This window comes from Xenopus laevis, chromosome 7L, assembly GCF_017654675.1.
Source record: "Xenopus laevis strain J_2021 chromosome 7L, Xenopus_laevis_v10.1, whole genome shotgun sequence".
NCBI lineage: Eukaryota > Metazoa > Chordata > Amphibia > Anura > Pipidae > Xenopus > Xenopus laevis.
In genome coordinates, this window is record NC_054383.1 from 9,185,784 (window position 1) to 9,199,274 (window position 13,491).

Genomic DNA, 13,491 nt, shown 5'->3' on the forward strand with positions numbered 1-13,491 from the left:
GCGCAACAGAGACAACGCAAGGGAGCGGAAACCTCCATATGCGCCGAGGATGAGAAGGGAGCTGCCGGAACGAGAGGCAGTATCAGGAGCTGGGTCGGCTCCAACATCTCCTGCCTCTATTGCTTCAACGTCTTTTTTAGGTGGGTCGCAAACAACGGCCACCTCAGAGGAAGAAAGCGTGGAGGGCGTAAGCACAAGAAAACACAAGTATCCACATCACCGACGCAGACCCAAACGGTGGTAAATATTTCTTCAGTGACTTTAACCCCTTTACATTTACAGGTGCTTGAACGGGGACTCTCATTTGGACTAACATCCATGCCTGACTTTTTTGAATTGGATATTGATTTGCATAAATTTTTTCGGACACTCAAATTAAAGGTTGAATTTGCAGATAAGGAAAAACCTACCCCTGTAGTTACTCCGGGAACATTCCTCGGGCATACTTTAAGTTTAAAAAGACCCAGCCAATATTCCCCTGATCTCAATTATGTGTTTGTGGAGGCTTATATTAAGAATGTGATGAATGATTTGGCTGAATTGGAGCAGAGATGCAGGAAGGGGGAAAGTCACTATACCCCACATAATTTAACCCATGAAGAAAATTTGGCATTGAAAGAGTTAACGTCTAATGACAAAATAATTATAAAACCTGCTGACAAGGGTGGGGCGCTGGTGGTTATGGATAAAGCATCATACATAAAGGAGATAAATCGTCAATTGTCGGATGAAATGACGTATAAACAAGTTACTTCCAGCCCCCTACCCTTGATCAAAAAACGGATTAAGACGTTGGTGCAGTCTGCATTGAATTCGGGGATTATAGACAATGCTTTAGCAATGTATTTACAAACTGAACATCCTGTAGACCCCATTTTCTACGTCTTACCTAAAATCCACAAGAGACTACAGGACCCTCCTGGGCGTCCGATTGTCTCTTGTGTGGACTCAATTTTGACTCCTATCTCTTGCTTTATAGACCGAATAGTTAATCCCTATCTTATACAACATGCCTCTTATGTACGAGACACTGGGGATTTCATTCAAAAAATAAGCGAAGTTAACCATTTACCTCCTGGGACTCTCTTGGTCAAGCTTGACGTTGAGAGCCTCTACACCTCCATCCCACATGATGGGGGTGTCGAGGCACTTCGCGTCGAGCTGACCAGAGATGATTCTTTGGATGGCTCACAAAAATTTGTTGTATTAGAGTGTTTACAACTTATTCTTTACAATAATTATTTCTTATTTCAGGATCAATTCCATATTCAAATTAGAGGGACAGCGATGGGGTCGAACATGGCCCCCTCATATGCAAATATATATATGAATCAATTTGAAGAGAAATATGTTTACACTAATACACAATACCATGAACACTGTCTGCGATGGCTTTGTTACATCGATGACGTGTTCATGGTTTGGGCGGGATCTCGGTCATCTTTGGATAATTTCTTTGAGTCCATTAATTCATGCTCATCGTATATTAAATTCACTATACATGTTAGTGAGAGTGACATACCCTATTTGGACACCAGGGTGTATATGACGTCTGGTCACTTATTGACTGATTTATACACCAAGCCCACGGATAAAAATACCTTACTCCATTATAATTCGTTTCACCCGACTCAGGTGAAGAGGTCTCTTCCTAAAGCACAATTTTCACGTGTGAAACGAATTGTAAGTGACCAGGTAGTATGCCAACGTAGATTGGATGAGATGCAATCTAAATTCTCTGATAGAGGTTATCCTGTTTCACTATTGGTCCAACAGCGTTCTGAAGTTGAACTCTCTAGTCGAGAGAATATGTTACAGGGACGTCCTCCTAAGTCGATGGATCGTATACCGTTTGTCACTACATATAACAGTATAAGTCCACAGATAGCTAATATTCTACGTAAACATTGGCGGGTATTGAGGGATGGGATTCCAAATATCCCGAGTTTTAAATCACCCCCTATGATGTCGTATAAAAAGGGCCGTACAATTGGGTCATCCTTGGTGCAATCTGACATTGGTGGAAAAAAGGATATACAATTGCTACTACAGTCTAAAAAACATGGAACTTTTCCTTGTTTGAGTTGCAACTGTTGCACGAATTGCCTTAAAGGCCCCCATGTTTACCACCCCCGAAAAGGTACCCCGATTAATATCAATGGGTACTACACCTGCCTTACTATGTTTGCTGTCTATGTAATAAAATGCCCATGTGGATTCCTGTATGTAGGACAGACCACCCGCCAGGTCAGAGATAGAATTAGAGAGCATAAATCTGCTATAAAAACAAAAAAGGTTGATCAAGCTGTTGCGGGCCATTTTGTGGAGTTGGGACATGGGATACACCAGCTTAAATTTCAAGTGGTGGACCATGTCCCCCCATTACGGCGTGGGGGTGACAGAGCGAAAAGGCTACTCAAGAAGGAAGCCTCTTGGATTCGTCGCCTTGAAACCCTCACGCCGAATGGCCTTAATAGAGAGTATGAGTTACATACTATTTTATGAAAAAAGACATCTTTGGTTTTTATAGTATTTTCTATTGTTGTGTTTTTACAGGTAATTGACTCCAGCACATACTATTGAAGAAAAGCTGAATAGCTTTTTTGCTAAGTGGCTACATTTAAAATGGATACAAGTATGCTTTATATTATATACAAATTGCTGTTACTTTGTTGCCAATATGTCAATAGATGGCGCTGTTTTTACTTGCTTAAAAGGAAACCTTTGTGACCAGGTGTGTTAGCTTGATAAAGAGCCAGAGATGGCTCGAAACGTTGCTACTATTGGTCTGTGCCATGTTTGAATAAAGGCCTTTTTACTATATCAAGAAGGTGCTGTTCTCGTCTATATTTTAGTGTTTAGTCTGACCATGCTTTCTGGATGTGTTCACATGGAGAAGGACAATAGAAATAAATGTTTGCAGAATTTTTTCTTAGGTGGGGAAATAATTTTCATGTATTCACTTAATCGGCTGTTATTAATGTTGCATAGTTTTACAAGACGTTTACTTACAGGATGTGCCAATGGAAACTTCAGCCAACATTTAAGCTGGGCATGCACACAAACTGATAAAAGTCTTACATCTGTTATTATATTTCCATATGGGATATTTCATGATCAGACTGCAGTTGATCGGCCAGAAATGCAAAAAGGCTTGCCAATGAATAGATTTGCTGTGACTATATTGCTTAAGAATGCACCTCAGTACAGAGATCTAATCCATTAACCTTTAGACCTTGTGCATAAACATTAAGCTTTTCATAAACAATAGTGGTGATGGTAAATTGAAGGGTTAACCTTTATGGTGTCTTTTTAACCCCAATTAATTATGTAATCATGAACATATTTTGCAATGGAAAGGATAAAAATATACACTCAAAAATCTCAAAATCCTTTATAAAGTCATCCCATTGAATGGATTAGTTTGCTTGAGTGCTATCCTGCCGGGGCAGTTCGTTTTCTAGAAAGGGATTATTTGCTGTATATTGCTAAGCTATAAATTAATTAATCAAATGGAAACTGCACACATTCAAGATATACAGCAATTTTTTCTTGATGAAAAATGTTTTAGTATCTGTTTTATGCATAAAATTCCTTTAGGTTTAAGGAGTACAGACATGGGACATGTTATCTGGAATGCTTGGACCTGGGGTTTTCTGGATATGGGGGTTTTTCTGTAATTTGCCGTACATCTACTAAAAAGTCATTTAAACATGAGTTAAACCCAATAGAATTGTTTTGTTTCCAATAAGGATTAATTATATCTTAGTTGGGCTCAAGTACAAGCTACTGTTTTATTATTACAGAGAAAAAGGAAATCATTTTGAAAAATGAGAATTATTTTATGAAAATTAAGTCTATGGGAGATGGCCTTCCCAAAGTTCGGAACTCTTTGATTAACAGGTTTACAGATAACGGATCCCATACCTGTACTGGCTGCAATGGTTTATGAATCTGGTGGTAACAGTGAAAACATTGATTTTGTACATTAAGGGGGTTATTTACTAAAATTCAAACTTATTTTTGAATTAGTGATGAGCGAATTTCACCAAAAATTAGTGATACTCGAAAATTGACGCCTGCGTCAATTTTGGATGCGCATCCGAAAAGTCCATCTCGTCAATTTCGACCCAAGCTATAAAGTCAATGGGCGTCTGAATAGTGTTGATGCGCTGCGATTTAATAGAAAAAAATGGAAAAAAACTTGGCCAAACCCCCATGCCTAATTTTGCCTTATTTATTAACAAAATAACTGATCCGATAAGAAAAAGGATCAGGAAAAAAAAACTGATAAAATTGAGCAAAATCCCTTATACTTATACATGACCTCGACAGGTGTGAGATTCGGATTCAGGCTTTTTGCAGCATCGGGGTATAATAAATCCACAAAAAATTTGAGTTTTTGCCCAACCAGATAAATTTGTGGTTTAGTAAATAACCCCCGTAAATGTATTGTATACAGTTTACCTACTGCTCAATAAACTCTATTGCACAGAGATCCTTCTTTATAAAACATTTGAATAGAAAGATTTGTTATGGTGATGCATTTTGACACACTTCTTTAAAATTTGCTTTAAAAAGGGAAAATTGATGGGAACACATTTGCATCAAACAAGAAAGATTTAGAAACACTGTTCTTCCCTTGACCCTTCCCTGAGCACTGTAGAGCTTAATGCAGGGCCGGGTCAAGGGTGCAAAAAACAGGTGCAAGCCGCCATGTTTTTTTTTTTGCTCACTTGTGCCCTGTCTTGTACTATGCAGGTGTTTGCTTTCAGAAACTTGCATCTGCCCCATGAATACAGTGCTGTCTGTATTTGGCAGCCCTGTATTCATGAGGGAAAAGGGGAGGCACACAGAGCTTAGTGCAGGACAGGGTCGAAGGTGCAAAAAACAGGTGCAAGCCGCCATCTTTTTTTTTCTCACTTCTGCTCTGTCGCATATTATGCAGGTGTTTGCTCTCAGAAACTTGAATCTGCCACATGAATACAGTGCTGTCTGTATTGGCAGCCCTGTATTCATGAGGGAAAAGGGGAGGCACTTATGACTTCCCTCCTCTCTCCTAAATAACATCCTAATAAGTATTGCACAATGTCCTTACTGCATTTACTATGCAATGTGCCCACCCTCACAATACTTTCCAATGTGTAGAGGGCAGATATGACCTTGCCGCCACTGCTTTGAGAATGTTTAAGTTACCCATTGTAACAACAGTATGAAACCAGTATGATGATTTGATTTAAATGCACTATTTAACCTTTTAGTTGTTTTATTAGCCTGACAATATATATTTAAAAGATTCATATCATGACCATTTCTGACATGTGGCAGGCTTTATGAACTCAGAAAAACTGTTACAAACTTTGACAGCTTCACATTAGAGCTTTTTCAAAGTTTGCTTTCCCAAAACAGCCATCAGAACGACCAGAGTTTAAGAAGTTGCATACAAACGAGTTGCTAGCCTAGCAATTTTCCAGACTTGAGCTTTTAGCAACTCACTTAGGGGTTAGCCAAGATTTCATCAATATCTGGAAATGGCAAGCATTGAGGTGAGTATTGAGAAAATGGGAAAAGCAGAATTCAAATAATTTATAACATACAATTCACAAATGAATACAAAATGGATATTTCATGTATTTCACGTAACAAATTATTTTCATTCACATTTTCCCTTGTCTCTGCAGTTATTTTATACCAGATAAAAAGGAAAAGCTGTCTGCCAATAACAGAACTTCAGGTCTAAAGAGGCCAAGGTTAGTTTCAGGATACATATGAAATTTTTGTATTAATGAATATGAGAACATTTTAAAAGCTCTGCGGCAGACTATTCATGATCACTACTGAAATTGTGAGGTTTAAACTTATTTTATTGCAACTCCTCCATAATATATATATATATATATTGATATATATAAAATCCCTCACCATCCGCACACGCTAGTTTGTAGTTAAATGCTCCTAGGTGCTGTGCTGAGGTTAAAGTTTTCAAAGCAATAGAAGATAGCATGCACTCCGGTCTTGTTTCTTCATTTATTAAACAAATGACTACATCTACCTCGAAGTTTCGGTTATGGTCTAAAACCTAAAAAAAAGGTAGTAATTTGTTTAATAAATGAAGAAACAAGACCGGAGTGCATGCTAACTGATATATATATGTATATATATATACACCCGAGCCTGCCGTACCAGGACCCACTGGGGGAACCATTCACTGAATAGGAAGGCTAGCAGGTAGGTGTGTGGTGCATGTTGATAGTAGCCAATTTTGCATCCAGGTCTATATGCTTGTAGTTACTCCACTAAGAGCATTTTAATGTTTAAGGAACTGTAAAGTGGGTAAATAGATTGTCTGTACAAAATAAAAAATGTTTCTAACATAGTTCGTTTTACACTGAACAGTTCCTTTAAAGTTGACTTCATCACCAGTGCCTGAGGGTCTGTGGAGTGCGCAGTCAAGTAAGATTTGCCAATTCATCACCCAGTGAAATAACAATTTAGGGTTAATCTACTACATCTGTAGCAAGGTGCAATGTGAGAAAAAAATAAGCACAAGCCACCTTGTATTTTGCCCTGTACTAAGGAATATCGACAAAGGTTCAACCTGTGTTTGCCCTGTTAATACAGTGGTGGTGCTTCTACCCTTGTTCTGTCACCTACCCACCTAGGAAAAATATGTTTTGTTTTTCAAAATGCATCAGTTAACTGTGCAGCTCCAGCAGAATTCTGCACTGAAATCCATTTTTTATGTAAACAGCAAACAGATTTTTATGTAATCAATTTTGAAATCTGACATGGGGATAGACATATTTTCAGTTTCCCGGGTGACCCCAGTCATGTGACTCTGCTCTGAATAACTTTAGTCACTCTTTACTGCTGTACTGCAGTGATATCACCCTCTCCCTTCCCCCCCCCAGCAGCCTAACAACAGAACAATGGGAATATAACAAGCAACAGGATAATCAAGCCATCATTAGGCCACATAATCTGGGAGAAATACAATAATGACAGAAAGAACCAGTTGGTCCATGTTACTTATGACCTATGATGATATATACTGTGAGGTTAATGATGTATCCTCTGGTTTTAAATGCCTTCTGCATCATAATAATATTCCACTAAACCCCATTCCTTCTCTTCCTTTTCTCCTCTATTCTAACAATATTAATGTATTGATGTCTTACTCAATATGTTTTATCATTTATATATCATACCCAATCCTCTTTGAAGAGTTTTATTTCCTTAATTTATCTGCTGACTCTTTAACAGAATGCAGTATTCAATTACATGCCTCACATCTGACATCTAAAGGGAAAGTATAGCCGTCTCTTTCCCTTCCTAAGACTTCCTAGCACCTGTTCCAATTTAACCTAGTATTTGATTGCTTCTCCTGATTTAATTCATTGCTTTGCCTAATATTTGTCAGTATTATTGTTTAAATATATAGAACTTGAAAATATGTTGTCATTATAAATACAATAGTATAATAACTAATACTTATATCATCTTTTTACCAGTAAGCTGAACTCTAAACCTGGTACCATTTAGGTTTAGTCTTGGTTTAGTTTTTAGCACTATTTTTTATTCTGCTGTCATCTTTTTCTAAAGGTACTAGCAAGGACATTGCAGTAACAAATGCCTCTAAATGATATGTAATGTTCCTGTTTCAAATCCATTTGTAGAAAAACTGCCATGCAGAAAGCCATTCACAACTTTTACTTCTACATTAAAAGTAAAAACGGTAGACAGTAAAAAAGAAATTGTGAATGTGCCAGACACGATCACCCTGTTATTACCTGAAGTTTGGAAAGAGAAATTACAGATATTGGCATCTAGGTAAGTAATTGTAGCATTTGGGCTTTCCAGTTACATATATAACATTGAAAATCTTCAGTTCTAAATAGGGGGTCATTGTTTTTTTCTTGAAGTAGTTTCTCATGAAAAGTCTATAGTATTCAACAAGTGGTGACATGTAACCCTATAGCCAAGAAGAATGACAAAATAAATGATGGGTGGCAGTCCAGAGTTTGCTCATGCCTGAACGCTAGGGATGGGCAAATTTTTTCGCCTTGTTTTGTTGCAAAAATGACGCCCATAGACTTGTATGGCGGCGTGCGTCAAAAAAAAAGACTTTAATGGGCGCTAGCTAGCGTGAATTTTTGGCGAAACAAAACGGGTCAAATTGTCCCATCCCTAACGCCGGTGCACATGCTCGAACTCCGATGATGGTGCCGTGAAAGTTTGGAACCTGGTGGACAACCAATGCTCCAGTCCAACCCTGTTTGAAAGACTCATTAAGGAGACCATTGATGTCAAAGTAGAACAACCAACATTAAAAAGAGGAGGAGGCCTGCAAAAACTCACAGCATACAATATCAGTGGTTGGTTTTCAATGATGCACACTTCCAGGCATGCAAATAAACACTTGCCTCAATAAGATTCCAGATACCACAAACTTCCACACCCCAGGGCCAGCTTAGTTTCAGCTTAGTTTCAGCTATCGAATAACTGAATAACTTATATGGAACCATTGTGTTTACATTTTGGTGAGTGTATTACCTCAACAAATGAGCAAATCTTAAGGTGTATGGCCAACTAGATAGGTATGAAGATCACATGTGGCAATTTTTAATTTGTTATAAATGTTTCTCTAGCTGTAAAGTTTCAGATTTCTGGTTACAATACCAGGACAATGACACCATAATTATGTGGTATTTTATTATCATATTATCCTTTAGAAGTCACCAATGCCTATAGGCCACATTGTCCATAAAATTTATATAGCTGTAAATAGACAAAGAAATGTCATACAGCTTTCAGAAGCCCAGCTAAGTGTTGTCAGTATAGATTTTTCATGCCCTCTACATTTTTTTGCTTGTGACTTACACCCAACCTTATTACCACAATAATAAATGCTACTCCACAAATTGCACTAAATTATTAATTATTTCTAAGATGTCCCTTTCCCTGCAGCGATCTGATTGCTTGTTGCACCTTGGTTTGTGTTCCTTTCCATGTCAGCAGCAGAGCTAAAGCTATGTAATTATGCACATTATGTAGTTTGTTTAAATGTGCCATGATAAAATGACATCTGCCATAATGTACAAATAGCAAGGACATCATAAAAACATGTGGTTAATAATGGAGTGAGGCTGCTAAACAAAAGGGCGAAATCTCTGAAGCATGACATTGAATTAAAAACCAGTTGGGATATTTGAGGTCAGAGAGAATCAACACATAAAACACCTTACGGATCAGTTCCTGTAGAATGAAATACTGGTTCTAATTAAGCAATAGAAGCAACAAACTGTAAATGACTAAAACAATACTCCTCATTTCCTCAGAGGCAATAATCACAATTATGTAATAATAACAAACAGGCTAATTTAAAATGTGAGTTAAACAAGTAAGTATTTGGTAACTGAAATGAAAGGTATGATGTGATTTTAGTGCAATCCAGTTTTTTTTTGTTTATGATTGTCTATGATTTTCCAGTTAGAGGTTATCTATAGATATGCTGGAAACTGTTAAAAACTGTTTTAATAAAATTGAATTTAATTAAATCTGCCACTGTATGAGCATCTCCAGAAAACTGAGCTGAATTTTTAGATGGAGGAACACTTCTCACAAATGAAATTAAATAATAATTGCATAGTTGCCACCAATATTCATACACAGAAAAAAATTCAGCCCCACTATGTCTGAGCAATACTTTAGTCTAGAGATCAAAAAGCCACTCAAATGTCAGTTTGCTAAAATATTTGTTTCAAATACCAAGGGGCACATTTACTAAGCTCGAATGAAGGAATCGAAGTAAAAAAACTTCGAATTCTGAAGGTTTTTTTTGGGGTACTTCGACCATAGCATAGGCTACTTCGACCTTCGACTACGACTTCGAATCGAAACTAGAAATCGTTCGATTATTCGACCATTCGATAGTCAAAGTACTGTCTCTTCGACTTCGACTACCTACTTCGGCACTTTAAACCTACCGAGCCTCAATGTTAGCCTATGGGGACCTTCCCCATAAGCTTTCTAAGCTATTTTTGGAAAATCTTTAGATCGATGGATTAAAATCGTTCGATCAAATGATTTTTCCTTCGATTGTTCGATCGAAGAATTTGCGGTAAATCCTTCGACTTCGATATTCAAAGTCAAAGGATTTTACTTCGATGGTTGAATATCGAGGGTTAATTAACCCTCGATATTCGACCCTTAGTAAATGTGCCCCTAAAAATGGTTGTCAAAATATAATCCTACATCAATGCGTTATATGAATTGTGAAACAGATGTTTCAATAGAGAATAGTATTTTTACTGGGCAAAAAAGAGCACTGCCTTTTGTTTTTGTGGAAAAAGGTAAACAATTCTCCACCTTTTCAAAAAATGTATTAATTGAACTATGGCTTTAGACCTGTGATTTGAACTAAAATGTATTAGTGGTACCCAGGTACCAGATGTGTCCATCATCAGAAGGTTTTTTTGTTTCCATTGAAAGTGAAATACATTACAGTGAGAAAACCAGAGTATATTATTTTCTGATTAAATGAACGCAGACATCCCTTTTGGTAATGTTCTCTAACCTGTCTAATACTCACTAGGCACCACTGCCTTACAGGATACCAATTTCAGTAAAAATAAGCAACTTACCCCGTCTGTTCTGCCATCCGATGCTGTTACTATCAAAATGTAGCGATCTGTACTTTCTCTGTCCAAAGCTTTTGCTAACAATAAAAGCCCAGAACTAAAAAAGAAAAAGGAAAAAAACATTCTACTTTCTTATAATCACTTAAAGTTTTCAGATTTTTCTGTTTTGTTTTGTTCTCACACATGCAATTAACTGCATTGCTTACATGCAACCCAGAGGTCACCAAAATTTTTTATATTATGCTCTTATGGCTTCCTCCTGTCCTTTGGTGAAAGTAATAGATCAGGCATAGGAAGAGGATGAATGAAAAAAGGACACTAAGAAGGTGTTTGTTAGCAGTAACAAGGGTGTTGAAGTCAGCTTGATATATTTTCAAAACCAACATAATGCATGAGTTAGGAATCATAATTTAATATCAGTAATTAAAAATATAGTCAAATTAAATAATGTACATTTAAATTGAATTAAAAATAATAAATCAGTGTTGATTCTATGGCTAAATAGTAAACCTACTTGCAAAAGGTAACCCCCTAATGAAAGTCGAGATGTGTGTTTGAAATATTTGTTTGGTTCCACTTAGAAGATCTGGTCACACTTGGCAGGGATCCTAAGTAGTGATGGGCGAATTTATGCGCGATTCACCGCCAGCGAATAAATTCGCGAAACGCCCGCGAAAATTCACCTGAAAAAATTCGCCGGCCGTTTCGCAAATTTTTCGCCGTTTCACGAAAATTCGCCCATCACTAATCTTAAGTAAAACCATAATTTTAAAGTTTAATATCCAACTTAATTAGGTAGTGACTCAAATTTGACATTTATGTGATGCAGACGTTCATTGAAGAATGCTCTTTGAATCAAGGGACATATGATGGTCAATTTACAGTTGTACAAAGTTAAAATAGAGCCCTTAACAACAAGGCTCCATTTGTGTGTTGCACCTTGGTTGCTTACAGTTGCACCACTTGAACTGCATGCAATTGAAAGGTATGTAATTATAATGCATGTCCTATATCGACTCTGGCTAAAATGTTTTGCCTTCAGTACCATGCCCAAAATATTGATTCTGTTGGGAAGAATTGCACTGGAATTCTGAAAATGAATGTTGTATTGTGGGTGTCGAACTGCAAAATATATTACATATAAAGGTGAATTCTAAAAGGATGTTTTCCTTTTACAAGCCATAGATTAAACATTACTTTACCCTTTCATGATCTAAATTAATTAAACTTTTCAGCTACAGTATGCCTTCTATATCTTTCTAACACGGTTAGAAGTCTTCGTAATACCAATTTAAAAAAAGCAGATTGGAAAGACTAGTGAAGAGCAGAATAAAAAAGAAATCTATAAAAGTTCTATATTTCCTATTTCAGTACATTTCTTTATTTCTATACCAGAGATTAGGGGACTGCAAAAAATCCAGTTATTGCAGAATGCCAGCCAGTTGGCACAAGGCTTAATCATTTGCTTTTACAGCTGTAACAGAATTTAAAGCCGGTACATTTCTCCAAAGCCAGTCTTGTTATTAGCAGGGCCATTTGCTCTTAGGTAGTTGTTGAACAATTACAGGATAAATGTACAATTATACTTAAGTTATTCTTAACAAAAACATAAAGATATTTAATATTTGCCTATTTTAGCACCGAGGGTCTCATTGTGCTTCTTGTTTGAATTCAATGTTTTTGTAAATATACGAATTTCCATTTATCAAAAATAGGAAAACTACTGAAAAGGTATTGTTGTAAAATAGTAATTTTACTTTATGTTGGGTAGACTATGGGGCACATTTACTAAGGGTCGAATATTGAGAGTTAATAAACCCTCGAATCCGACCCTCGAGGCAAAATCCTCCGAATTGGAATATCGAATTTGTAGGATTTACCGCAAATCCTACGATCGAACGATAAAATCCTTCTAATCGAACAATTCTAAGGATTTTAATTGATTGATCGAATGATTTTTCCTTCAATCAAAAAAACCTTAGAAAACTGATAGGGAAGGTCCCCATAGGCTAACATAATCGAACGATTTTTAGTTCGAATCGTTCGAATCAAAGTCGTAGTCGAAGGTCGTAGTAGCCTATTCGATGGTCGAAGTACCCCAAAAAAACTTAGAAATTCTAAGTTTTTTTACTTCGAATCCTTCACTCGAGCTTAGTAAATGTGCCCCTATATGTTGAAAGGTTAGCTACCTGCATATATACAGTAAATAATTTGCTTTAAGCAAAAACCCTCCAAAGGGACACCAAAAACAGAGCATGTATTTATGTTTGAAACCAATGTAGAATGCTTAGTTAAAAAATACCAGCATTGGGGAAATGTATTTAGTCATAATTTGAAAAGTATCATAAAATTTCTGCTTGCACAGAAGAATGCATTCATATGACCATGGCTGCAGCAGTTCTTGTATGTTTTAAGTACATTTATTATAACTATAGCACTAGGGCTGAGTTTATTTATATGGGGGTCTACTTTTAGTGATGCTATCTTATAAAGACCTAGCTCTCAAAGGGGACTGTCAAGGTCCTTTTTATAGTGTTATAGAAAATAATGTTACGCTATAAAAACCTGAAATTAATAACAGCCATTTTTACTTATTTCTAAATAAAAATTCAAAAAATGATAGGAGGCATCCAGGAGGCAGTCATAAATAAACGTTCTCCAGAGATCTGCCTCTGGTTGCCAGATGACCATCTACTGGTAGATAAAGATCCATATTTTGGGCACCATTACATTGGAAACCGATTTAAATTAGAATTTTCAAATTTTCAACTTTTTTTAATTTGAAAAACTCTTAAACTAGTAAATCTCGAATCTTTGCTTATTTATTAAAAAAAAACTTGTCAAAAACGTG

At 36.7% G+C, this 13,491-nt stretch overlaps 1 protein-coding gene across 1 annotated transcript in view; it reads right to left on the reverse strand.

The window, feature by feature from the left end:
- Nucleotides 1-13,491, reverse strand: part of LOC108695740 (protocadherin-15-like) — a 555,442-nt gene that overhangs the window by 206,486 nt on the left and 335,465 nt on the right. Inside the window, exon 18 of the mRNA XM_041570198.1 lies at nt 10,644-10,737. Within this exon, the coding sequence (XP_041426132.1) occupies nt 10,644-10,737 (94 nt within the window). The remainder of the gene's footprint in view (nt 1-10,643; nt 10,738-13,491) is intronic.